General features: G+C 33.1%; 2 protein-coding genes across 4 annotated transcripts; one reads left to right on the plus strand and one right to left on the minus strand.

The window, feature by feature from the left end:
- The first annotated feature begins 6,517 nt into the window (after nucleotides 1-6,517).
- Nucleotides 6,518-15,795, plus strand: LOC104889034 (sm-like protein LSM36B). Its single transcript, XM_010674169.4, has 4 exons — nucleotides 6,518-6,673; nucleotides 6,822-6,951; nucleotides 15,375-15,488; nucleotides 15,586-15,795. The coding sequence occupies exons 2-4, from the start codon at nucleotides 6,834-6,836 to the stop codon at nucleotides 15,630-15,632; spliced, it is 279 nt and encodes a 92-aa protein (XP_010672471.1). The 5' UTR covers nucleotides 6,518-6,673; nucleotides 6,822-6,833; the 3' UTR covers nucleotides 15,633-15,795.
- Nucleotides 15,796-16,504: 709 nt separating this feature from the next.
- On the minus strand, nucleotides 16,505-23,273 carry LOC104889035 (BTB/POZ and TAZ domain-containing protein 3). Of its 3 annotated transcripts, none has more exons than XM_010674171.4 (6): nucleotides 23,006-23,273; nucleotides 18,849-19,196; nucleotides 18,260-18,390; nucleotides 17,672-17,978; nucleotides 17,266-17,579; nucleotides 16,505-17,050 (listed from the first exon to the last, which is right to left on the minus strand). In XM_010674171.4, the coding sequence occupies exons 2-6, from the start codon at nucleotides 19,191-19,193 to the stop codon at nucleotides 16,861-16,863; spliced, it is 1,287 nt and encodes a 428-aa protein (XP_010672473.2). In that variant the 5' UTR covers nucleotides 19,194-19,196; nucleotides 23,006-23,273; the 3' UTR covers nucleotides 16,505-16,860. The 3 variants fall into 3 exon arrangements, with proteins under 3 accessions (XP_010672473.2, XP_010672474.2, XP_048497168.1); XM_010674172.4 differs by having other exon boundaries at nucleotides 18,849-19,213; XM_048641211.2 differs by lacking the exon at nucleotides 23,006-23,273 and adding an exon at nucleotides 19,515-19,985.
- Between the last annotated feature and the right edge of the window lie 2,493 nt (nucleotides 23,274-25,766).

Consider the following 25,766-nt stretch of genomic DNA (forward strand, 5'->3'; position numbering starts at 1 on the left):
AATTGGTTTTCAACACTAAACCCATACTTGCGAAAGTTGTTCAAGAGATCTCAGCCTCTCAAGCAGTTGTTCAGGGGTTTCAGACATTTGTTCAAAAAATCTCCTACGAGATCTAGTGTATACATTATACTTACAATTCCTGCACATTAGCATTGGTATTACTACAACTATTCACCCATACATGGTCTTGCACATGTTTTATTTATCAATACTAACTTTCATCATAAGAAAATTACATGCCTCAACAAAATATATTTCATCATAACATTCAAGACAATCTTTGCATGCTTCCACATACATCAATTTGACAAGTAAGCAACAATTATAACAAGAACTTAAACTCTATTCAACTCAAACTAAAATAGTCAAGTAATAAAATTCCTAAAAAAACACATAATAGGAACTTAGAGAATTTCAATACTACAAGAACTTAGACAAACTTATTATAAATATAAATTTCTAAATCCTATGGTAAACGGTCATCCGAGCAACATTTCTTGTAGTTACATTCAATCTAAACATAAGAACGAAAAGAACAATTAATAAGCACCTGAAATAAGTGCTTTCACATTAAGCACATAAACCCTTTTCGATCCCACTCACACCGTTTATTTTAATGTTTATTATTAATTATTATACCTATATTTTTATTAACCTTAGACTCGTAATTATTTAACACATTTTATTAACTCCTAATTTATATTAATTTATTATAACCTAAGCTATGATACCAATTTGTAACACCCCAAAATTTTGGTTTCAAAACTTTATAAAACATTCACTTTTCATTAAAATATCTGACCAAACCTTTAGGGTGTTACCGCCGCATCTATTGTTAAAATAAATGCAAGGCTAATTATTAGACATAAAATTTAACTTACAAACCAAAGTATCAAAATAAACCAAACTAAGTTGTCTAATTTAAACCAAACAAAACTAAACAATCCAAATACAGTACTATATTTATTAAACTAGGTGAAATTAAAACTATAAATTCACTCATTCCTGCAACGTAGTCCCTTTCACCAACCTGCACAATATAAATAGGAAAAGAGCAAAGAAAACAAAAACACAAAAATTAGCGAAAGCTAAGTAATTACAACTCCATCCCGTAAAATAATAATAATAGTTATATTTTAAAATAATTTTTATAGCATAATACAAATATAATGATACACGACAAGTATAACATAATACAAAAAGTATATAATATATACTTAACCATTCCAATTATTTCAACTTTATATGAGTCATACAACAACAATTTAATTATTAGAGGGGAATTGAACGTCAGTAATATCCCAATAACCACATACTTCAACATGGGTCGTCACCCAGATAAATTAAGAGTAACGACTAATACCGTTTTGCAGAACGTCCCTAGTGTGCACACCCCTCACTAATCTAATGGGTATTTGCAACGCGCACCAATAGTATTAGGAGGAAGACAATAACAGAGTTGTAACAAAATAAAAATTAAGTACTGTTCATCACCTATAGAGGATCCAAGTCCACAGGATAATTCCCTCAATAATGTGTCCACTTTACGTGATTAATATATTTTAAAAGTTATGACACATCAAACATCACATTAACAAGAATGTCTTCAGTACAATAAATATTTATATTTCACAACTTAACCACTTTATAGAATTATAGTCATCAACGTTATAATTCATACTCCCTCCGTTTCCTAAAGATCTTCTCTCTTTCCGTTTAAGGGTGTTTCCAAAAGATCTTCCCTCTTTTGCTTTATTCCTTATTTGGCAAAACAAATTTCCCTATTTACCCTCTTCACACTATCATATGGTCCACCATTACATTATTAATTCATCTTTACTCCCTTTTTCTCTCCTACTTTAACCCCTTTTTATTTGTTTATTTATCTTAACCCATTTCTCTCTCCTACTTTACTCATACCATGCCCCACACAACTTGATTTTCCTTGGTATCTGTAGGAACAGTAAGTTGGAAGATCTTTAATTTAGGAAACGGAGGGAGTAATAATTAATACATCCATCATTAGAGTCTCATGGAGTCACAATATCGACTTATAATACCATTCGGAACATCATTAACTCACTAGTTGTACCCATTAAGTTACATTACCAACATTAGTATACTTTTTAACATGATGGTATAAATAGGTACATTATAAATCCAAAAGTAATAACAAGATACTAGTAGATACATATGTATTATACGTCGGGATAGTAGTACTGAAATTAATTAATTATAATAATTTTAGTCATAACAAGTACTAATATTATTCTTGTCACATAATATACATCTAACATAAACATAGAATCACATAACCACATGTATTACACATAACACATACAATTTCTAACGGGATTCTAGTTGTTAATGGACATTGTAAATTACATGGGGTTTTTAGGGTGTTTGGGGTATATATATATGTATAAATTTAGGGTTTTCACTAAAAGATAAGTATTTTAAAAAATTTAATCCTTTCCCAAACAAACTCAAGTTATAATTTCATAATTTTCTTTTCTCTCTATTTTTCTTTTTGGACGAAAAAAATATGATTTACTTTAAAATATGATTTCCAAAATTTAATTTTTTAAGGGTAAAATAAAAACGAGATTCATATAAAAAATCTGATCTATCGTAATTTTACTTTATTTTTCAAAATTTTATATTTATAAAATCTTATTATAACAAAATAAATTTCATAAAATAATTACAAAAATTTGGGATATTACATGTAGTGTTGGGGAGGGGGGTTGATGCGGTGGTGGGTATGGCGTTGGGATGCTAGGGTGGTGGGTATGGCGTTGGGCTGCTAGGTTGGGTGGATGAGGGGTGGTGGTTAATTGTTAATTTTGGTTAATTGTTATAAGTAAGAGTAAGTTGGTAATTTAACAGGTCAAAACTTACTTGGGAAAGAAAAATAGTGTAACATGTATTTTGCACCATTCCATTTAAGGAAAGTGTAACATGTAAAAAAAAAACGGAGGAAGTACATAAAACCATATTTCAAAAGATATAGATACATTATGTATTTCGATCTTGTACAAAGAGTATACTAGTATCCTCACTTAGTCTTATTCTTATACTTGAGCTTTCTCCTATCCAACCAATAATATAAAAATGTAATAAGTAACTTATCACATGAACTTAAACAAGAAGTTAATCATGAATTTTTAGATAACCTATCATGAGCATAATATTTTTGAGTAAGAAACATGATTTTTTTTTCTTAAACCAAATAAAATTGAAAATTGAATAAGAGATATACAAGACTAAATAGATTAAGAAGAGGAGAAAGAACCTTGAAGTAATAGAGTTTGGATTCTTCAAAGTTTTTGTGTGGAAAATATGGCTTAAGGTATAGGGAATTTATAGGAGTAAAATAAAGGTAGTACTTAATTTTTAAAATTACGTATTTTGTAACCTTCACCATGAATTAGGAGATTAACCAAGATTTGTAATCTCTATCATTAATTTGGAAGTTTTAAGAAAATCAAAATCTCCCCTTAAAACATGGTGGCCGACCATATGGCTAAACTAGCTTTTTATGCACGCGATGCGTGCGATGACCTTTTTAGGCCTAATTATTATTAAGTAGTAAACAAAAAGAAAATGCAAGTTAGTATTTTACGGTCACCTCCATTTTGTGAATAAGATTCTTTGAAATACAATCAAATAGTCACCTCTCTTGCCTAACATATAAATTATGATTTCACAGACTTATATTTAAAATTTTCATCAGTCTCATATTTAAAATTATATTTGAGATAAAATTGTAAATTTTCATACACAATTTGATATTGGAATTTTTTTAAAAAAACTTAAATCATTTCTTTTATCTTGTTTTCTGATTTAACATGAAAATGAATTAAATTTAAATTGTATTAAATCCCTTTTTTTCCATTTCAAAATTTTACAGTTGTCTTGGTGCTAAATTTCACTATTTGTTTTCGCAAAATAATGTAATTTTTTTTTCTAAAAATGATTTTAGCAAATTAATTTTTTTTTTGAAAATTGTTTTTTGCAAAAACCGTTCGCGAAAACTTTGATTTTATTTTTTTTTTCAAAATTTATTTGTGAAAATGGTTTTTTTGCAAAAGTTATGAGCAGAATTTTTAATATTGGAATTTTTTTATAAAAAAAACTAAATTTGTTACTTTTATCTTGTTCTCTCATTTCATGTGAAAATAAAGGGTTAAATTTAAGTCCTTTTTAACTAATTGTTATCATCTCCTTTTTTTCTATTAGTTGCTACATAACAATTGCTATTGTTTTTTCAACTAATTTGAAATAACTTGGAAGATTAAAAAGAATTATGTACTTTTTGGAAGTTTGCAAATTGCCGATGGACAAATGTGTGATATCCTCGTCGAAATTTTATGTTTTTTTACAGATTTTATGCATAGCGTGTATAGGTAAAGAATAATTTGTGAGTGAAATTTGTGAGTTCTTGAGAATAATGATTTGTAAGTGAATTTTGTGAATGTTTTTTTATGTATTTACGCCCTACTATATTAGTTTTGGTTTGCAAGTTAATTTTGAGTTTTTTGTAAAGTTTAGTGATTTGCGGGATTTCTTGAACGTGATTTAGAAAGGGATTTGTAAAGTTTCCTAACATAAGTGATTTGGGAGTGATGTTGAAATTTAATTTCCGGTAGCTTTGTTTGAATCCCCATTTTGGTATTGATATTATTTTGTAATTTAGTAAGGGAAAGGAGGGCAAAATAGTCAGTTCAAAAGAGGACACCATAGGTCCTCCCTTCCCTTATGTAATATATATATATATATAAATCTCCAACATAAATAAATAAATATTAAAACTTAATAAATAAAAATTGTGACTAGGATTTAAAATCAAAAGTTTAACAAATCCAATTTTGGCGCCATAATCCCTCCAAAATACTTCTAAATGGTTGAAATTACTAAAATATCCTTTTCTTAAAATATTTATTTTAGAAAATAACTATTTAATTATTAAAATAAATATTCAGAAATATAGGGTATTACATGAGATTTGCAAAATGCCTCAAAACCACTAGAACCGAGGATAGTTGGTAAGTCACTATCTCTTGTAACTCCAATACACTTATCTCATTCATATGTAGCCTTGAACTTTTTGAAACTCATTGAAATGAATTGCATTAACTTTTTTTTTGTTTCAAATCATCATAAAACAAAAAAAAAAATAGAATCAAATTTCGTCTCCATGAAATCGCCTAATTTAAAGACACTCCCTTTTATAAATATTTGAAGACCTTCTTTCCTCCTTCGATCCTCTCACTCTTTACTCCATCGTTCATATGATAACACATCACCTAACAACCACCTCAAATCAAGGTGATTTAACCATTCTTCAACTCTTTATTAATGACACTTTCGCCTCCTCCAATATTCTTTCACCTTAAATAATTGCTTCCACAAGTGTAACCACTACCATGAATTATTTCCATTGTTAACACTAGAGTGCACAATACTTTATATGATCTAATAACCTAACCCCAAACTCAACTGAAGATATTGAGAAAATCATTTTTTTAACAATACAATCTCAACTTTGAGCCATTTCTCATAAATTTTTATCATTTCTCTGTTGTACATATTTTATATCAATTATTGAAGCATAAATCGATATTAACCCAAAATAAAGCTCATTTAAAAGAATTTAAAAAACCCAAAACAAAACCCGAACCTAATCCATCAACCCAAATTGCCCTCTTTAGTATGTTTCTAATTGAACCCGATTTTCTGGGTTGGGTCATAGGGTACTTGAGAAGAAGAACAACAAACTACCAAATTGCTTGCAGTAAATTAATTGAGAAAGAGCACAATTTGGCTACTACATCAAAAATAACACATTTGCCTTTGAACATTAGGTAAATAAATTTGCAGCAAATTGATAGGTGTCGCAACCCTCAATTGAATTATCTCGATTAATGGTGTAGAAAATAATTTGTTCAAGCTGCAAATTACAGAGAGCAACATTACGAATGAGTTGCAGAGTGATAATTGTATGATTTAGTAGTGGTTTAATCATGGTTAGTGAAAATGAGAGTGGATAGAATGAAAGTTGACAAAAGGAGAACAAATTGAGAGACTGAAAGTTAGAATCAACCTTTTGCAGCGATTTAGCGAATAAATTAAAGATGATTTCTTTTGCTGTGAAACTTGAGGTGAAAGAAGAGAGAATTAGAGTTGAGAGGCAAAGAAGGTGTAACAAGACCAACAAGCCAACAAAATAATTTTTTTTACTTTTTTCGAATAACCGGATACCCATTTATGAAAAACAAGCGACTCATTCTTCGACGATCCATTTCTTGTCCATTTCTTCGGGTCGGGTATCCAATCCATTCAAGTTGGATTTTACAAAATTACCCGATTTTTTAACTGTAAATCGGTAGGTCAATCGGACAAATCAACCTGCTCGGATTTTTAAGAACACCCTCTAGCCTCTTCATGACCATGAATCCATGATTCATGCGTTAACATTTAACAACTTAACATAAAGGAAGAAAAAGAAGAAAAAGAAGAAAAAGAAGAAAAACATTTACCACTTCAAAGTGCACTGCTAGGGCTTTTGGCGGGTTTTATTCATCTCTCTAAAAAGTTTCTCAATTCTCTTTCTCTCTCCTCTTCTCTTTTTCCGCTTTCAACGATTTCACAGCTGCATACTCTCAGACAGGTAATTTTCTCTTCTGTAATTTTACTCTATTTCATGATTTTCATTGAAATAATACTTGACAGAGTGGTACACATATGCAAATATAATCTGAATTTTTCGTCTTACCAATTTTTACGAACCCTAATTTTTTTTGCTTCCAATTTGTTAGTGAGAAAAAGAGATGAGTACTGCTGGAAGTGAAAAAGGGTCTGCTAACACCAAAACCCCTGCAGATTTTCTCAAATCCATTCGCGGTCGCCCGGTTGTTGTTAAACTTAATTCAGGGGTCGATTATCGTGGTAATTACCCTAATTGTCTTTTTTCATATTTCAAATATAATTATGGATTACTTTGTCATTTCAGGAATGTGATAGATTACCTGCATTTTGTGTTGATTTTTGCTCTTCTCACTGAAATTTGAGTGAATGAGTAATGTTGTGATGTTAGTAACTTAGTTACGAAATAGTGCTTGAAGTTCTACATTTTCTAGTGATAACAATTTTTTAGTTATATTTCTGCATTGTTTAATTTTATTTACTTTGCCTCATGAAGGAATCTAGCTTTTGGTTTGGGGTTTTCTTGAAATGTTTTAATGGGTTCTTTGAAGTGCTCTAAGCTGACAGTGTGAGCATGTGTAGAGATCTGAATGATAGTAGTATGAACATATGAGGATCACGTGAACAAGTAAGGATGGTATGAATGAGTCAGGTAGATTCTGTGGTGCATAATTTTTCAGAAAGTAGGATTTTTTCTGGAACAGCAATCCAAAGATTGAAAGTAGGATTTTTTCTGGAACAGCAATCCAAAGATTGATGACAATATTTTTAGGGACACAAGGTGTATTACATTTTGGAGTGCTACATTATTTGTTGTTTGTGATGCACTGATATAATGTATCTTACATGAGGTATGAGCAAATTGTTAAGAAGAAATTTTCTTATGATGGAAGCAACAGTTATAGCGTTTTCTTTCAATTGACATGCTTTCTTGAATGTCCTTGTGAAGAGTGCAACTTCTTAAGACATGATGAAGCTCTGAAGCTATCTCAAACTTGGGAACAAACAGTCCAGCATTCAACTTGATTATTTGTCAATGGTGGTTAATCTAATTTGCTGTATTTACAGCTGCCCATCTGTCCAGATAAATCCAACTTTTGCAGCTCCTAGTATTCCCTAAAGATATAAGACTTACAATGCTACATCCTCTAAATAAAGTGCTCAATAGCAATACCAGTCCAAGAAGTAAAGAAGGGCAAGTCACCAAGTCCATATCTTTTTTCCGTAACCGGACTTGTTACTGATGAATGGGTCTTTGAAATTATGTAAAATTCTGAAACAGAACTTCTATTAGCTAGGAAACATCTAAGTTATATCCAAACTTACCTGGTTACATATGATGTTTGGCTAATCACGGTGTAATAGAGTAGTCAGCTTTTGGATTTGACAAGTCCATTTAATAAAGAATTTCTCTCAGTTACTCTCCAGATAAAGGGCATAGAATTTTCAAAATTTGCTTTTGATATGTCCAGAGAAAGTACGAGATATGTGGGTAAAGGGGAAATTTTCTGTCATTTGTTGACAGCTCATGAGCTATAAAGGTTGCTTTTTAGATGGATTTTACATTAAAAGTGTGCTGGGATGAGAAATGGACAGAGGTTGTGAAAGCAATACATATTAAGGGATTTTTTTTCTTCTTCTTGGGATTCAAAGTCATCAACTGACTGTTTCATGTACATCTTGATATGGACATGATATTTTCCCATTGTCCATTTGTCTATAGGTCATTTTAAATGGGAACGTTGGTTTGAAGATATATAGTTTTCTAATTGACTGGATGATGTCTTTTCATATTTCTTGTTGATCTGTAGAGCTTTTGAAACTTGATTGAGGAGATTGACCGGACCTCACCTTTGATTTAGGATTCATGCTGTGCATGGGTTGTGTGGTATTCTAACTTGCATTTTTGTAAAATTTGAGGAGGTGTCTGTATTGCAATTACAGAAACTTCAAAATGTTTAAAGGGGTTAAATTAAATGGATATAATGCACGTCCTTGCTGACCTCTGCAAGCTCAACTCCTGAAATAAAGTGTTGGCTTATTATGCCAGAATTTTCAACTGCATGAAAATGATTGCCCTTCGCTGTATTTGTTTTCCTTTTAATTGATTGTAGTAATTTCTGGAAATGCTTTTTCTGAATATATCCTACATTGTTACAATGAATATTCTAACTATTTGCCATACAACATATACACTTACATGCATACCCGTATATGTATACACATACCTATGTACACATACTAACCTGTGTACATAGGTAGAGTGGTATGTTTATCAAATGTGAACTCTACTACCTTTAGGTCAATTACATTGGCTGAAGCTAATAAACAAAGGGAATGAACTAAAATTTGGGAGGGGCTCTGATACCCTCCCTCTGCTGATGCAGACCTATAACCACAACAAGATTCCTCAAGATGAAGAGGGACCGAGGGTCAGAAATTCTCTTCTAACAAGTAATATTTATGCACTTGAGAACCACTCTTGTGCTAAATGTTACAAGATATATGCTCTTTAACTAGGAATATTAAAAAAAAAACAACAATAAGAACAATGCGAAGATATAAGAGAATTTACAAGGAAAACTTCCTAGGCCCTACAGGAAGTAAAAAACCTCGACCACAAGGAAAATAATAGACCAATCCTTACATATTACACTTAGCCACGACTCGTGTTCCTTTAGGAACTCCAATCCTAACAAGCGTTCCCACAATTGTTGTTCCTCGCTTGACTTCATTTAAAGTCCCTTCTCTTTTGCTTCATTCAAAGCCTTCTCATACAATACAAGAACTCACTCAAGTTCTAACCCCAATCTTAGTTTTAAAAAGCGCGCCTAGGTGCAAGGCGAGCCAAGGTGGTGCAGAATCACGTCCATCAGCTAAGGCAAGGCGCACAACAATAGTCGCGAAGAGGTGCGCGCTTTTGTGCGCCTTTACCGGAGGTGCGAGGCGTGCCACCTGAGCAGCCTTTTGTTAAGAAATGAGAGAAGTAGAGACCGATCTGAGTTTAAAACAAGAATTAAACAAAAAAATCAAATTAACTTATACCCAATCTTTAAAACTTCCTCCGTATCAAATTAAATGCAACAATTCCCTTGACACGGACTCCTAGGTAAAATTTATAAAGGTAAGATTAATGCGAAAGTTTAGCACGTGGGTATGTTAATAAGGAGAGAGAAAGTGGGGCCAAAAAAATAAAAAAAAGGAGTGGAATGGGGCGCTAGATTACTACCACCATCGAGGCACGGCCACCACCACCACCACCACCATGGAGACTACCATCACCACAAAGACTACCACCATCGTCGAGGTACTGCCGCCACCACCACCACCATCGAGGTACTACCAGCAACTACCCAGAAGCCACGACAACCCCCTACCCCACCCCTGCAAACCAAGCAATCCCCCACCCCATGCGTCCCTCCCCACCCTTGCGCCCCCACCCCCCTTCGATTTCGGACCTCTAACCCCCTCCCCCTTCGATTTCGGACCTCTAACCCCTTCCCCCTTCGATTTCGGACCTCTAACCCCTTCCCCCTTTGATTTCGGACCTCTAACCACACCATCACCCTTTCCTGTTCTGTCCACCACCACCAGGGATGAGGATTTTTTGCGTGTGGCTGATTTTACAGTGATTAGGGTTTGAGTTCGTGGCTTGATGGTGGTTTTGTGGTGGATGGGTGGTTCGTGGTTGGCCGGTGGTCGTGTATGGTGGTTTGGTGGTCACGATGGAATGGGTTGGTGGTGGTGGTCATGTTTTGTGTTTGTGGTTGTTGCGATGGGTTGGTGGTGGTTGGCTGGTGGTCGTGTGAGGTGGTTTGGTGGTCACGATGGAATGGGTTGGTGGTGGTGGTCGTGTTTTGTGGTTGTTGCGATGGGTTGGGTGGTGGCTATGTGAGGTGGTGCCGGTAAAACGAGGTGGTGGTAGGGTGGTGCTAGTGACAGTAGGTGGTGGTTTGGTGGTATGGGGGTGGTCAATGTTGGTCAAGGTGGGTATTGGAGAGAGGGAGGGGGGGTGAAGTTTTGGTAGACTAATGTTGGTTAGGTTAGGTTAAGGGGGGCTTAATTAGTTTTAATAAGGGTATATGTGTAATTTGACACTCTAATTCTTTACCAAAAATAGAAAGAAGGAAAGTGTTGCATTTAATTTGAAACATTCGTTTTCAAAAACTGTTGCATTTAATTTGATACGGAGGAAGTATGTAAATTGGAGGAAAAACTCCCAATTAATTGCATGAAATTACTTCAATCTAACCCAAAAAATCGAAGTCCTAATTTTAGAAACCCTAATTTGCGAAAAGCAAAGCATTTGGGAGATTGATTATAATCGGGTATGACTAAATAGCCGGCGATTGATGTCCGGTGGTGGTGGCCACCACTAGATCTGCCGGCGTTCGTCGCCGTGAAGCTTTCTAGGTGAGTCGTCTGGTATCCTTTCATTCTCTCTGTTCGATCCTCTCTTCTCTTTCTCTTTCTTCTGACATGTGACCTACTTCACAAGAGTTAGATGTAGTCACATGTTTTCAATTTGGAGTTTTTTTCCCTCTTTTTTTAACCTTCTCTCCTTTTTGCCCTTTTATTAATTTTATTATGTTGTCCTCACTCTGCCACTTTTTTGTCCCCTTTGTTTTCTGTTTTTTTAATCTTCAATCCTTTTTTTCTATTGTCTTCTGTTAAGCTTTTGTTGTTCTTACCCTCTAATCAGATATTTTTCTGTGAATAAACTCTTACCACTTTTTATTTATTTTTTAGAGGAGTTAATGATTATAAATACAGTAGCGGTAGATATATATATATATATATATATATATATATATATATATATATATATATATATATATATATAGGAATAAGATCTTGTGAAAACCACTCTTAGGCTGAAAACTGAAAACCAAAGATCCACACTGTTGATTTTTTATCGCGTGGCCAACGATGCTACAGTTTTTTGGGTCAAAATCACTCTTTTCTCTTTCCTCCCTTCTTTCATAGTTTCACTGAGTTTCTTTCTCTCTCCTCACCTGGTCCTCTCTCCTCCCCACTTTTCTTCGACTGAATTTCACCATTTTCATCATCTCACTCTCAACTCTTTTTTCTCATTTCACCTTCCTCTATTAAAAAAATATCTTTTTCTCTCTCCTCTATTAAAAAAAAGAAAGCAAATGTTCCCAATATGAGTAGCATCCTTCCACGCAAAGCCGAAAACAAAGCAGAAGCTGAGGAGAGAGAAAGAACAAAGATCCCATGAAATTACTTGAGATTTCCACCATTTACAACAAATTGAGGTTCAAACTTTAAACTTTTGAAGAATTTTGGTTATGAAAGTAGTCTTGCAATTAGTTGTGTTTGCCCCAAATTAATTGAAGAAAAAAAAAACACAAAATTTAGGTCAGATTGAAGAGAAAGAAAATTGGAAGTGGTTGTTATTTCATGAATTCATCTAATACCTCTATTATACTCTACTGGAGCAACAAATCTCCATCAGTACCACCATGGTTTGACACTTTCACTTCTTCCTTCTCTTACCTTGCTGCCGCTTCTAGCTTTCCCTCCTGGGTTTTTTTAATCAAAGCTTTTCTTAAAAATGGGGATACACTTGTACCCCCATGTCCCATTCTCGGTCCGCCTCTGCTGATAGAACAGCTTGAAGATTATTATCAAGAATTAACAACATGATTTTCAGATATGGAAGATCAATTATAATTTCATTTGTTAATTCTTTGTCTTTTGATGAGTACTTAAAGTCAGTTGTTTTATTCTTGTTTTCGTATGTATTCACTTTGTTATGTGTATCAATAATGGTGTGTTTAGTAATACAATTAGTTAAAGTTACTCTTATAATACTCAAAGTTATCCTTATAATACTCAAAGTTACCCTAGAAAGATGAAAATTAATTGCAACATAATAAAGTTATCTTAAACGTACTAAAAGTTATCCCTTATCATATATAAAGTTGCCCTTGAAATATATAAATTTATCTTTAATATAATGAAGTTACCCTAAAACAGGTAAAAGTTACCCCTAAAGTACATAAAGTTACCCTAAAAGTGGTAAAAGTTACCCCGTTTTCAGTTTTCAGACTAAGAAATGTTTTCAGCGGATCCTACCCCTATATATATATATATATATATATATATATATATATATATCTATATATCTACTTTTTTTTTTTTAATTATTATTGTTCTTAATTGATTTTTAAGGATTTTGGCATCACCAGAGGTGCACCTCACCTACGGGATGCGTGTGCCTTGCGCCTTAGTGCGTCTCACGCCTTTTAAAAATAAGACCCCAATACAAGAGTTTCCTTTAACCCTATAACCCTTTTCTGACGCTTGATAGAATAATTTTTAATAAACAAGAACTATGGATGATAGGAACTGTGAAACTGACTCATATGTGGAATACAATATATTACATTATTAAGCTCTCTTTCCACTAAAGTCATACACAATAGAATGACACAAGTTAGATACTTTTCAACAGATGAGATTAAGTCTTATTTATAGAACCAAGCTACACAAGATACCCCTCTTAAACTTTATCAACAACTTCCTATAAAGTTAGACGACTCAGCGACAAGATAAGTTAGGAACATTGACCAAAACCCGAAAAATGATTTGCTTAACATATAGATAACGTGATCTAAGAAATAAACTAAGATAAGGATTTATCTTATTTATTTATAAAGATAACACCTTTACTTATTCAAAATATATCACATTTCACTTAATCAAAATCGAAAATCGGTTTTACTTTTCAAATAGTCCCTTTTTCTTGATTCGAGGAAGGGGTTTGTTCCTCAACTCAAGGAACAAACCAATTATCCAATGCTACATCTTAATGAAAGACGTGATCTTTGACACAATGTCATCAATTATAGACTCCTAATTTGCTTAGAAACCTAGCATATTTTTTCTTATTTAACTCCAAAAGAGAATCATCAAAGATACTTTATTTGATGTAAAACACTAAAAGATGTTTACTTTAAATAAAATCCTAATCAAAATATTATCATATAGATTTAATCCCAAACTAACTCAATCAATAAGATCATGTAATCTTTGACTCCTTAATAATAGAACACATTATTATATCAGTTGATTATAATAAATTCAGTTTTACTTGTTCCTTTTAGACGCAGTTCCTTTGACGAAGGAACAAAAACTCAAGTTACAATTATGTTCCTTGATCCATTGAAAAATTCAAGTTCCATAGTTCGAATCAAACATTGTTCCTCCAAACAATGCCTAATAGCAAACTTATACTAGAAGACATTCTCTTCAGCCGTTCCTTCTCCTTTTCTATTTTGACTTTCAACTACGACTGCTTATCGGTCGAGGCGAGCCCGAACTGTAGTTTGCTCGACTTGTGTTCGTTTAAATTTATTCAAGCTCGAGCCGAGTTCAAAGCTTAACGAGCCAAATTTTGTTCGAGTCGAGCTTTGACCAAATTTAAATGAGTCGAGTTCGAACTGTTCACGAACAAGCTTGACTCTTTATTACCGCTAGTTTTTTACATGTTTTCTTCATTTTTTTCTATTTAGTTTTTGAGATTTATAGGTTTTCTTTTAGACAGTGAAACTATTAACTTATTATTGTGTGATATCTAGGTCAATATATTTATGTACATATATATAAATATATTATTTTTCAATATAAAAGTATAATCGAGCATGTCCACGAGCTTTCGAGCCGAGTTTTACGTAGCTCAGCTCGTTAAAGTCTCGAGCCAAGTCCGGAGATCTATGCTAAATTGACCTCCCATCTTGCTTTTAATATAACCATGGTTGGCTCTGGACCAGCTATGACCTCATAAATCATCTCCTCGTTTTTGTCACGGTAACTTCTAGAGAAATAAGGTTGGTTGATTTCTTTGGTCGAACATAAATCTCTCCCCTCTTGCCCCAGTCAAGTTTAGCCTGTGTAGGAGTAATAAGACGGGGGAGGAGGCTAATTAGGGAACTAAAGTTGGTCATGTTGCCCCCCAGTTTTTTGCTTATGGCCTCCAATGAGTATGACATTTTGAGGTTCGTCTTTTCTGTTTATGATAAACTTTCAGATTATTCTGTTCCTCTCTTCTTTGTTACTACCTTCTTGTTGCAGTACTCTCTTTGGAATTTTGGTACACAATTATGTGGTGTTAGCTGCTTGATGAACTGGCTATGTGAACTGTGATGTTTTCACTGTAATGATGATATTAAAGGATTTGAAGAAAATTTCACTTGGAAGTCTAGACTAGAAGCTTGAGAGATCCTCAGGGATTGTTCACTGCAAATTAATACTTTTTATCCATATGGTTTGTGGTTTAGGTCTCTGCTACTCCAATGTCTCTGAATTTCCATAGTTATACATGATGTTGGCACTGTCAGGAAGTTTAGGTTGTAGCACCATCGACCTGGCATCGTGTTTTGCTATGGCAAGTAATTACTGTGAATTGAGGTACTTGAGGAAGGTTTTCATTTTGGTGAAAATCTAGAAGAATGAGGGGAAGAATAATTAGAAAGGTAAGGTAGAAAGAGTTGTCTACATAAGAAGATAATATTAATCTAAGATAAGGTCTATTCCAGTCTGCTGAACTGCTGAAGTATTCTCTGGTGGTTGAGATAGTAGCTCCAGTAAAATTGGGCTATGTAACTATGTCTAATTTCAAGTAAAATCTGTGTATGCAGGTATTTTAGCTTGCTTGGATGGATACATGAACATTGCAATGGAGCAAACAGAAGAGTATGTTAACGGCCAGCTGAAAAATAAATATGGTGATGCATTTATTCGTGGAAACAATGGTAATTGTTTGAAACTATAGTTATTCTATATTTTGTTTTTCTAGTAATTGTACTTGTAAATTATGCTACTGTGAATTAATCCTCTTTCCATATGCAGTGCTTTATATCAGTACAACAAAGAGGACACTTGCTGATGGAGCATAGCTTTGAGCTCGATATTTGTTGAGCAATCTGAACTCGTTCCGTTAAAAGTCATAGACTCCAAAAACGTTCTAGATTATTGTATGTAACAAGCGTGTCAATGTGAAGAGTGAATTGTTAGCATGACAGTTATGATCATCAGTCAATTCAATTTTGTTTTTGCTTATTTGGCCGTGGCTCCCAAGTACAAATTGATTGATACAGTTCTTCCTAATCAGAATTAGGTTTTTGTTATATCTTTTTTCTTCTCACATCACAAGTAACTTGAAAATATGAGTAATTGTTGTCTGGTAATCTACGTACATGTTTGCACTTATGAGCATTTAAGTAGCCTTTCTATTAGAGTAAGTCCATTGGATGATCTACAAACTAGATCATGAAGAGACATAAAAAAATGTAATAAAGAATTAGGAAAGAGAAAAAGAGGAGAGAGAGAAGGATGATCAGATCATTACAATGATCAGATCATTGTTGGATTATAGCCAAAGCTCATGAAAGAGAATAAATGATAGGCCTTATGCATGGTGAATCGGCAACAATCTAATGGCATTAAGAAAAGCAATCCAATGGTTAAAAAGCTCAAAATTGTAGATCATCCATTAGAGGTAAAAAAACTATAAAAATTAATGGTAGATTATAAGTGAGGGGAAAGAGAAGAAATATTAAAATAATTGATAATCCAAATTTTTGCATCAACCATTGTATATGCTCCTAATGTCCAGAGCGTGAGAACAGTGAATATGAGAAATTTGAGCTTTATGAGCTAAGAAAGTGACCCTGGAATGAAAAAATTTGTTAGCAACTTGATTTGCTTCACTGTAAATGTGCTTTAGAGCAAACTGACCGAAACAGAAGAAATAATACGGCAAACATCGTCAATAATGAATGTTAGTATTGAATATTGATCAATAGGATGTGTGACATGCTTATTACAGTTTCCTATATGTTGTCACATACACAAGACAACATAATTACAGAAGAGACTAATTATTCTCCATTTAACACAGAATCCTGTCACCAGCATAACAATGTTTGTAAGCTAATGAATAAGTAATTCTTCACGATGGTATAACAATGTTCGTAATATAGGCAGTAAATTCCAAAAGCTAGGTCTTCTACTTATATTTACATTCGAAATTTCGAATATATATGCCCTTTTTGTTTGGAGAAATAGCTGCTAATTTCATGATTTTGATATTCTCCAAGTCGTTAAATACATCAGACTGCCTCACTATAATACGGAGGCGTAAAAATATAATCTTTCTGAATTTACTTGGAGACTGTTGGTATGGTTAAATGAACCTGAGAACCGAGCTGGAAAATGATTTGATAAGTTTTTTGCTTCCATCACTTTTCTTATCAATAATGTCCACTTTGCCTCATCTTTCTTACTTTGTTGTCTCACCTTTTCCTTAAAATGCCTGTAAAGCAGAAGACCAAAAATGCTAGGTCTAAGCTTTTCCTTTCAATATAACTCCTGTAAAGTAGACTATTTTTTCCAATTCATACTTGAATTTGAGTACTTCTGCAAGCTTTTTTCAAGTTTTTATGTTTAACTAATAGTAGTAGTTAGATTAGGTCGAATTGTCTAATATATAAATTTGCACACTAGGAAAATGAGGTGATCTTTGCTTACCTACAGAGAGGAACATTGCAAGAATCAGGCACATCACACATGCGAGAATGAAGTTCAAGAAGCTGCCACATACGCTTGCAGTGACTACACCCGCCTGGAATTCTAGTCTTACAACTGAAGAAATGACGAACTAGCATTTCAATCCCTTTACATGCCGGGAACCCACAAGCAATTTGGCTTCCTTTAAGCATTTTATCTCGAGGTCCAATTGTGCTACAACCATCCTTACATATATGAATCAAGGCTTCAATTGCTGCGTGTAGTTGCAAGTACACCTTTTCCTCTTCCATCTTACGCAGCTTCTCCTCCTTTCTCTGTGACAAAGATCAATGTATACGTATGATTACACAATCTCAATCCTGTTCACTAATGGCAGCAGGCAGCAGCATTAAGGTTGATGACTCACAGAATCAGCTTCAACAACAGACTCCAAAAGCTCCTGTTCGAGTGCAGGATCAACACGCCTCATGACCTTCCATCCTTCGGTGGATGCAACAGTTTTGAAGTGTTTTACTACTATGCGGATACATATGAAGGAAAGTCGGGGTGCATCACACTTCCTTGCTAATTGGAGAACATCTATTACATTTTCTTTATTCAGAAAGAAATTCTCCAGATACTGCATACAGACTCGTTTCAGTAAAGGAACAACAAAAGAATGCGACAGAACCAACAAATGGAGAACAAACTTCTTCATATCTTCTTCTTCATAGCTTCAATAGGAAAATGGAAACCACAGTATCAGATAAAATAACAATAAAAGATCAAACTATGAAAGTTCTTGAATTATTATAAATAAGACTATTCCTTCCAGAATACTAAAGACAGAATAATATGATTCTTTTATAGCAATATATTGTTGGAATAAATACTTCACTAGAATGTACCATAAGTGGTGTCAGCTATCCTATTTCGTCATGTGAGATTTGGTGAATCATTCTAGATTCATAGAAGGGTGTTCACAATGAGAAAAGGATGCAGACATATCACGTACCAAGACGAGTACAAGAAACGGATAAATGTACAAACAGCTCCTTGGGGTACCCCAGGAATCTTGACGTATCGTACACCATTCTTAGGTTTTGAATCCTGAAGGTACTTCCCTAGAACAGGTGATGCAATACTCTACACAAAAACAAAGAAGAATGCTCATTGATCTTCTTAATTATCTTTTTTTGATATTACTCAGCTTCAGGAAAAAAGTTCACAAGACAAATGACTTTGCATACTGAGAGATAAACCAAAACCAAATCATGCATCTTGTTACCACTGACATCTCTAACTAATTATTAATTGATCAGGCATGTTCTTTTTTTTGGAAATCCATTGATCAGAAAATAACTTTACAACTACGTATACGATCACAATCTATGTTACTCGGAAAACTTTACCCCAAGTATCCTTATCCGGGTTGGATCGTCAACACTGGACACTTCAACCCTTCATATCGGGCAAAATCAAAATATTATTTCATGAAGTAGCCATGTTGGACAAGTACCTGGTCCAACATAAATACTGGAGTCCGAGTAACATAGAATTCAGAAATGGACAGCCTAACTGACACAAAAGCTCATAGAAGTTACCAGAACACAGAAATGTGCAGGAACCATTGCATCATCTTCAGTAATGAGATAAACATCAGCCTCATAACCTTCTTTGAAGAGTTTATCCCATAGGTCTCTTGTCTCTTTCGAAATGCAGCAACATTCTAACGTTTTCTCTCGATACCTTCTTTTTGGAATGGTTGATCTAGGTAAGGGGGGCGGAGCAGGAATGCTACTCTGTGATGAGGAAGAAGAGACGGGGATTTCCAGAACTGGTGAAGTATTGGGTGGAGTAATCTCTTCTGTCTTGCTTATTTCAAAAGAGCTGTGCAGATTTTCACTGGTAGGAACTGTGCAAGGATAATCACAGAGAGCTGAAGCCATCAACTGCTAGGGCAAATGAACTAAAAAAAGATTAGCTTATTGTATGCAATTATCCCACAAAAACACAATAAAGATCGAAAGAAAATTGGAAAATTAGCACTGATTTCAGGAATAACACATTAACTTTGCAAGTTCGCATAATAATATTTTAGAACATTGAACAAAGCTCATCCCAAGCGAATTAGAATCAGGAAAGAAAATGAAACAGAGAAGATTTAATTCACATACTCATCAATCAAAATAGAAAATAAATTTCAAAGCTAATGACAAAATTGCCTAACCATATTGATAAGCATATGACTTTAATAATAATCTACCTACCCAGAAAACATTATCCATCAAATGATACTAAATTTCCACTAAATACTTTGTTTCTGTCTTAGAACAACTTAACAAGCCTAACCCACAAATTCTTCCTTCCCTTCTCTCGTAGGCTACTAGTGGTTTCCTTCTCAGCAAACAATTTAATGTCTTAATGTAAATAAAGAATATGTAGAAGTCTTTCACAAGTAATGCATACGTTCCAAAGATTAGGCCTAATACTATGGAATATGATAAGTGGTTCCGTGTAAAAGAAGCTAGTAGCCTTGCAATCTATCAGAGTACAATGATTATTATATATATTAAAGATAATGGATCATCCGTCGGATTATAAGCCTGAATATTAATGCAATAATTGAGATTTGCAAATGCAATTAAGTACTAAACAAGCATGTACAATATTAAAAGAGAAAAGCATGAAAGAGATATTCACATGAGTGGATTAGATCCAAGGTTCTTGACTTCAACAATACCTTACTTTATATTGTCAAAAACAAACTAATAAATTATTTTTACCTCTTATCAGTGTAGTTTTAGAAGAACTATGCATCATCCTTTTTCATATTAAGTTGCAAGCAATTTAACTGTTGTCTTACACGCTTCTCAATGCAACACTTAAACAATTCATATTGATAGAGAATAATATTAGAATAATATTTTCTCATTGAGTTTGGAGTGATTTCTATTGATCAATATATAGTTTACAAAATCAGAGTCCTAACATGGATAGGAAACTATACAAAGTATATCCTAATACAATGAAAAAATATTATTCTAATATTATTCTCTATCACATATGTTTAATAATACTTCATATAACTAGAAATTATGAAGAGTTGATTTCTTAAAAATATATATGAAGATGAACATAATAAGAATTCTCCTGACTGTGTTTTTCTTTACATATAGATCATAAAAAAAAAAAAGGTCAAAGTTAAGTATGTAAAAGTGCCAAAGCCACTATTGCAGCTACAAAAGAATAGAGGAAGTATGAAACAATATTCTATATACCACCTTTTACAAACTACTACCCCTTTTGATTTTTTTAGCTTCAATTGTAAAATATGACCCAAGAAACTAGTTCCCTTCCTTCTTACTTTGGATTTAACGAGCTTAATTTTATACTCCCTTTGTTTATGTTTGTTCTATTCACTCTTTCCTTTCATATGTTTCATTCCACTTTAACTTTATTTCTTTTCTAAATATTCTTTAATTTTTCATATTAGCATTTCTTATCCCTTTTTTGCCATTCCTTGGCCCACTTAATTAGACACATTTAGGCTTGTAGATTATGGGCGTGTTCGGCAATAGCTTTTGAGGTAGCTTTAGTCAAAACTCTATTAATGCTGAAAACTTGTGTGTGGTGAAGCAATGTTTGGAGTATCTTTTGGTGTTTGAACTAGTGTTTTAGAAAAGCAATAAAGCTTTTAGGATAGAGGTAGCTTTTGGAGTAGCTTTTGAAAATTGAATATAGTTTATTTTTGTTAATTTTTTAGTACACTAGCCGCTAGTTTTACTGAACACTATTATCATAAAAGTTATTTTCACGTTCAAAAACTCTGGCAGCTAATATCTGACAGCTAATACAACAATCGTTAGCTACTTATACAACTAAGAGCTACTTATATAGCTAACAAGCTAACAGTTACCACAACAACTACTTTTGGCGAATAGACCCTATATTAGAGTCTATTTTTCTCCTTCAAAAAAGCAGAAAAACCGACATGGGTGGTCAATTACTCCGATCCATTTCCACATTTCTCTTTGAAATTTGGGGATATGGTAAGTGGTAGAACATTAAGGAATGAAAGGAGTAGGCCATAATAAGCAACGTTCAACATTTGAAACGTCAAATGGTAGTGTCAAAGGAGGGACTAAAGTTTCCTAATTGTCATAAATAATTAGGAAAAATGGAGCTTTATCCAAAAACCTCAAATTACCCTCATATATTTTAGGTCTCCCCACCCCGCGACCCCCTTCCCTCTTTGGTTCCAAACAAAATCTGTTAGCATTCAAATTAGAGATGGCAATGGGTTCTGAACCCGACCCAGAAGGATTCGACCCATTTGTAAGGGTCAGTGTCCAGAAATTTTAGACCCAATGGGTTCGTGTCAGGTCTAGGTCCCGAAGAGCATGTGTCGGGTCTGGATCGGGGTCCACATATGTTAGACTTATACCGACTTGCAAACCCATTTATACATATTAGAATTTTTTTTTTACCTAAATTCTAAGGTTTTATGAGTTGTGATTTTGTGAACTCGTTAATGTTGTAACTCCATCTAAGACTTGTAACTTTGTAAGTTGTAAATTTTAATATTTTATGAGTTAATTTTTAAAATTTTGTTTAAATAATGCTTTGACCATGGATACATGACCTATATATATTAGGCGAAATTTTTTAATTACATATATTAAAAAATGTGATCGAAACTTAAAACTAAAAAGAACCCATTTAAGACCCACCTAGGACTCATAGACCCGCTAGACCCAGTGGATATGGGTCTAAAAAACCTAGACCCAATGGATCTGGGGCAGGTCTGGGTTTGTAAAAAATAAACGGGTTTGAGTCGATGTCCAGATGGACCCGCCCCAATACCGTCCCTAATTGAGATTCCTTGTATTAAATTGTTAATTGAACTTATTGTTATCCATTTAAAAAAAAATTAAAAGGTAGTTATTTGTAAAAAAATGATAAACAAAAGTAGATACCCCACTTTTTTTTGTTAGCTATATATAAACTTCTCCATTAAAAATTAAGGGTCATTCTAGATGACTAACTTAAAGTCCAGATAACTCTTCTTGATTCTCCCTAATTTCAACCAACAATGCAATGAGAAATCCATACACATTCACTATCTTTGACCGTTTTAATTTATTCCCGCAATAGAAGTTCTTCACCAATATCAGAGATTAGCTAATCAAAACTTGCAATAAATTCTACCATACTTATATATTCAAGTAATTTTGATTATCATCTTAAATCCGGTGCACAATCTTAAGATAATTATATATTTATATTTAGGATAAGATAATTAATTTGATTATCACAAGCAATTAAACTACAATTAGATTTTACAAAACACACATCTCTTTATAAAATCATGAATTTTAAGCAAGACACAAATTTTCTGCTACTCATCAACCTCATCACTCGATACCCACAATCTTTGCCATCTGCTACATGCAATCTAAAATACATACACTTTTGTAAAATAAAATAATATTGCACAAAGTTTCCAAAAAAAGCAATATATAATGGTCATAATCTATGTTTTCCCCTATTAAGTTTAACTAATCCAAAAAAAATCCACCCATTATTAAAATCAAAATAGAATAGAAAAAAGACATCATCTTTACAACAAAAACAAAATCTATGTCTTTATATTGTTGATTCTAAAAGATCATAACTACAAAAAAAAAAAAAACGCAAAAATAAGAAAGAAAGAGAAAACAATTTAGAAATGACTCAAGAAAAACAAGTGTATACATACCTGAGATGTGAATATGTGATCAAAGGAAATAGAGTTGACTGAAAAATTGTAGTTGAGGAGAGAGAAAGATAGTGTAGTGTTGTGTTATGTTATGTTATGTAAAGTAATTTATACATGTATGCAGGTGTGGTGGGCGGTGAAGTGGGGAAATTAGTTATTGATTATGGGGAGAAAATATGAGTTGTGATCTTCTCTTTGTGCGCACCGAAAGACATGCTGCTGATGCCTGATGCGTGATGCGATGCGAGAGAGTACATACTACATATTGCATAGATATGATATGTTATGTAGTGAAAAAAAGACAATTTCTCATTTATGGGATGTGAATATGTCATATGTGAATGTGATGTTTGTTTCTTTTTTTAATTTAGAGGTTGGAGGTGATTTGGTTTGTCAATGTTGTTTTGGACTTTTGTAACTAAAAGATAAATGTGGTGAGTTGGTGACTAGAGAGTAGAGGGAGGATTTGTTTGGCAATGCTTTCGTTTCTCTCTCCTCCCTCCATTTGTTGCAAGGATATTCAAGAGAGTCATCAATTAATGAATAGAAAATATTTCCTCTTTAAAAAGATTATAGAAAATATTAGTATATTGATTATTAGGAAATAATACGAATTAGGCATATTAGTATAATGTTTTCTGCAGTAGATTTTATAAACCAAGAGTACCAATGTACAAACCAAGATTTTAAATTCTTATAAGATCAGGAAATCTTCTTATCAAGTATCAACCTACTGCAGATTAATAAAAGTTAGAGGACAACTTGCTCACTATGAGGGATAATGTTGTAATTTACAAACTTAGTGTTTATATATCAAAAACACTTGTTATTGATAAACCAGCTCATGTTTATGTGTTTGAGACATTTGTTACTTACTAAACAATCCTTGTTGGTGTGAATTAAATGTAACTTTTGTCAAAAAATAACACTGTTATTTCTAACAAAAAGTAAAAGTTATCTCGATTTGCGTGTTTTCATCAGCCCCCCAAAAACCAACTTGATATTTATAAAAATTCATGTTTTTATGTTTAAAAACACTAGTTATTTATATTTCAAACCCTCTTTGTGTGTCTTAAACACTTGTTTATAATTCAACCTCTGTTTTTGTGTTTGAATATGCTTAAATTACAACATTGTCCCTGATAGTGGGTAGGGGTGTTAGTGGATTGGACTTTGCCAAATCCAAATCTAGTCCAAAGTTTTTTAAACTCGAGCAATTGAATCCAAGTCCGATCCAAATATTTTTGGAGTCAAGTGCAGTCCAATCCGATAATTTTTTCTTGAGTCCGAATCCAATCCAGTACGATTATTATATTTTTTTTCCTGATTTAGATTCAATGATTCACAACATGCTCCCATATTTGAATTTGAAAAATTAAGCTTATTATATCCACTGCATTAAATCAGGCACATACATATTTTAAATTATATATATAAATATTCAATATAAAATATTTTTGGACTGGACTTATTGGACTCCGAAGGGGTGAGTCCAAATCCAGTCCGAAAATATTAGGAATTGAAAATTTGAGTCCGAGTCTAGTCCAATAAAAATTTTCAGTCCAGTCCAGTCCGACAAGTTTGGACTGGACAGTATTGAACTTTGGACTTTTCACTGTCCGCTTACACCCCTAATAGTGGGCGAGCTGCCCTCTAGCTGCTATTTTTTTTTTATCATCCCTCGTTCCTTTATATGATTTTTTATATTCATTGTTTGTTAGATGATTATCAAATAAATATCTTATCCCAAAAATATGTAGTTACTCTTATCATTTCAGTTTAATGACAACAATTTGGCTTTTATACTATTTACATGCTTATTGCTTTTTTTTTTTTTTTTTTTTTCACTATTCTCAGTTGTAATATCTAGGAATGATGTTAAAACATTAGATGTTATTAGATTTATCTCACTGTATATATTATTATATTGATTATTAGGAAATAATACAAATTAAGCATATTAGTATAATGTTTTCTGCGCTAGATTTATAAACCAAGAGTACCAATGTACAAACCAAGATTTTAAATTCTTATAAGATCAGGAAATCTTCTAATCAACCTTTGTTCACAAAGTCTTAAAATAGACGGTCTCACGTTAGTCTTAACGTGAGACCTGACCAACCCAAGAGATATATAATTTTAGAATACGAACCGCGTCTCACAAATTCTCACGATAATATTTTGGCGAATTTTTGGCGAATTAGCTTAGTATTTTAGCACAATAGTTTACAGCTGGTAATCTTTATGTAGACTTTCATTGTTTTTTTAGTTAACATATTCAATGCATTAGTTAGTGTTGCTCTATAATTAGTTAAGATTAATTGAGCATTATTTTGGTTTCTAATATAAATGAAGAAACAACTTTTTTACAAATCTAAAATGTCAAATACAAAAGACAACCTGAAAAAATAACTTAAAACAACCTAGCATTTTGAGTAATTATTGTACCAATTTCAGTTTGGTTCTTGAAATTTATTTTTTTAGTCTTTTCAAAATGACTTTTCTTTCTTACACTTCCTCTCTTTGTTTTTGAACCATACGAGTATAAAATAACCAATATAGTTATACTTGATGAGCATCGTTCTTCTACGATTGATTTTGTTGTTAAGACTTTATTATGATTGCAAGAGTATCTTCGTAGACTTCTTGGAGTGCCTTTCTTGCATTTTCATTATCTTGACTTTTGAGAATGAGATTGTAAAACTAATTTTCTCGCGGTTTCATATCGCCATGTGGTCACATTGGTTTATCTATTCATTTC

This window comes from Beta vulgaris, chromosome 3 (assembly GCF_026745355.1).
Source record: "Beta vulgaris subsp. vulgaris cultivar EL10 chromosome 3, EL10.2, whole genome shotgun sequence".
In the NCBI taxonomy this organism is placed as follows: Eukaryota; Viridiplantae; Streptophyta; class Magnoliopsida; order Caryophyllales; family Amaranthaceae; genus Beta; species Beta vulgaris.

Bases quoted from the DNA above. Each gene is read 5' to 3' on its own strand.
- LOC104889035 (XM_048641211.2), bottom strand. The intron at 18,391-18,848 runs GTAACTTCTATG...GTTTTTGTGTAG, and splicing joins CTGCACATTTCTGTGTTCTG to AGTATTGCATCACCTGTTCT. The intron at 17,051-17,265 runs GTAAGCAAAGAT...TCTGCTTTACAG, and splicing joins TGCAATGTTCCTCTCTGTAG to GCATTTTAAGGAAAAGGTGA.
- LOC104889034 (XM_010674169.4), top strand. From the start codon at position 6,834: ATGAGTACTGCTGGAAGTGAAAAAGGGTCTGCTAACACCAAAACCCCT. The intron at 6,952-15,374 runs GTAATTACCCTA...CTGTGTATGCAG, and splicing joins TTCAGGGGTCGATTATCGTG to GTATTTTAGCTTGCTTGGAT. The intron at 15,489-15,585 runs GTAATTGTTTGA...TTCCATATGCAG, and splicing joins ATTTATTCGTGGAAACAATG to TGCTTTATATCAGTACAACA.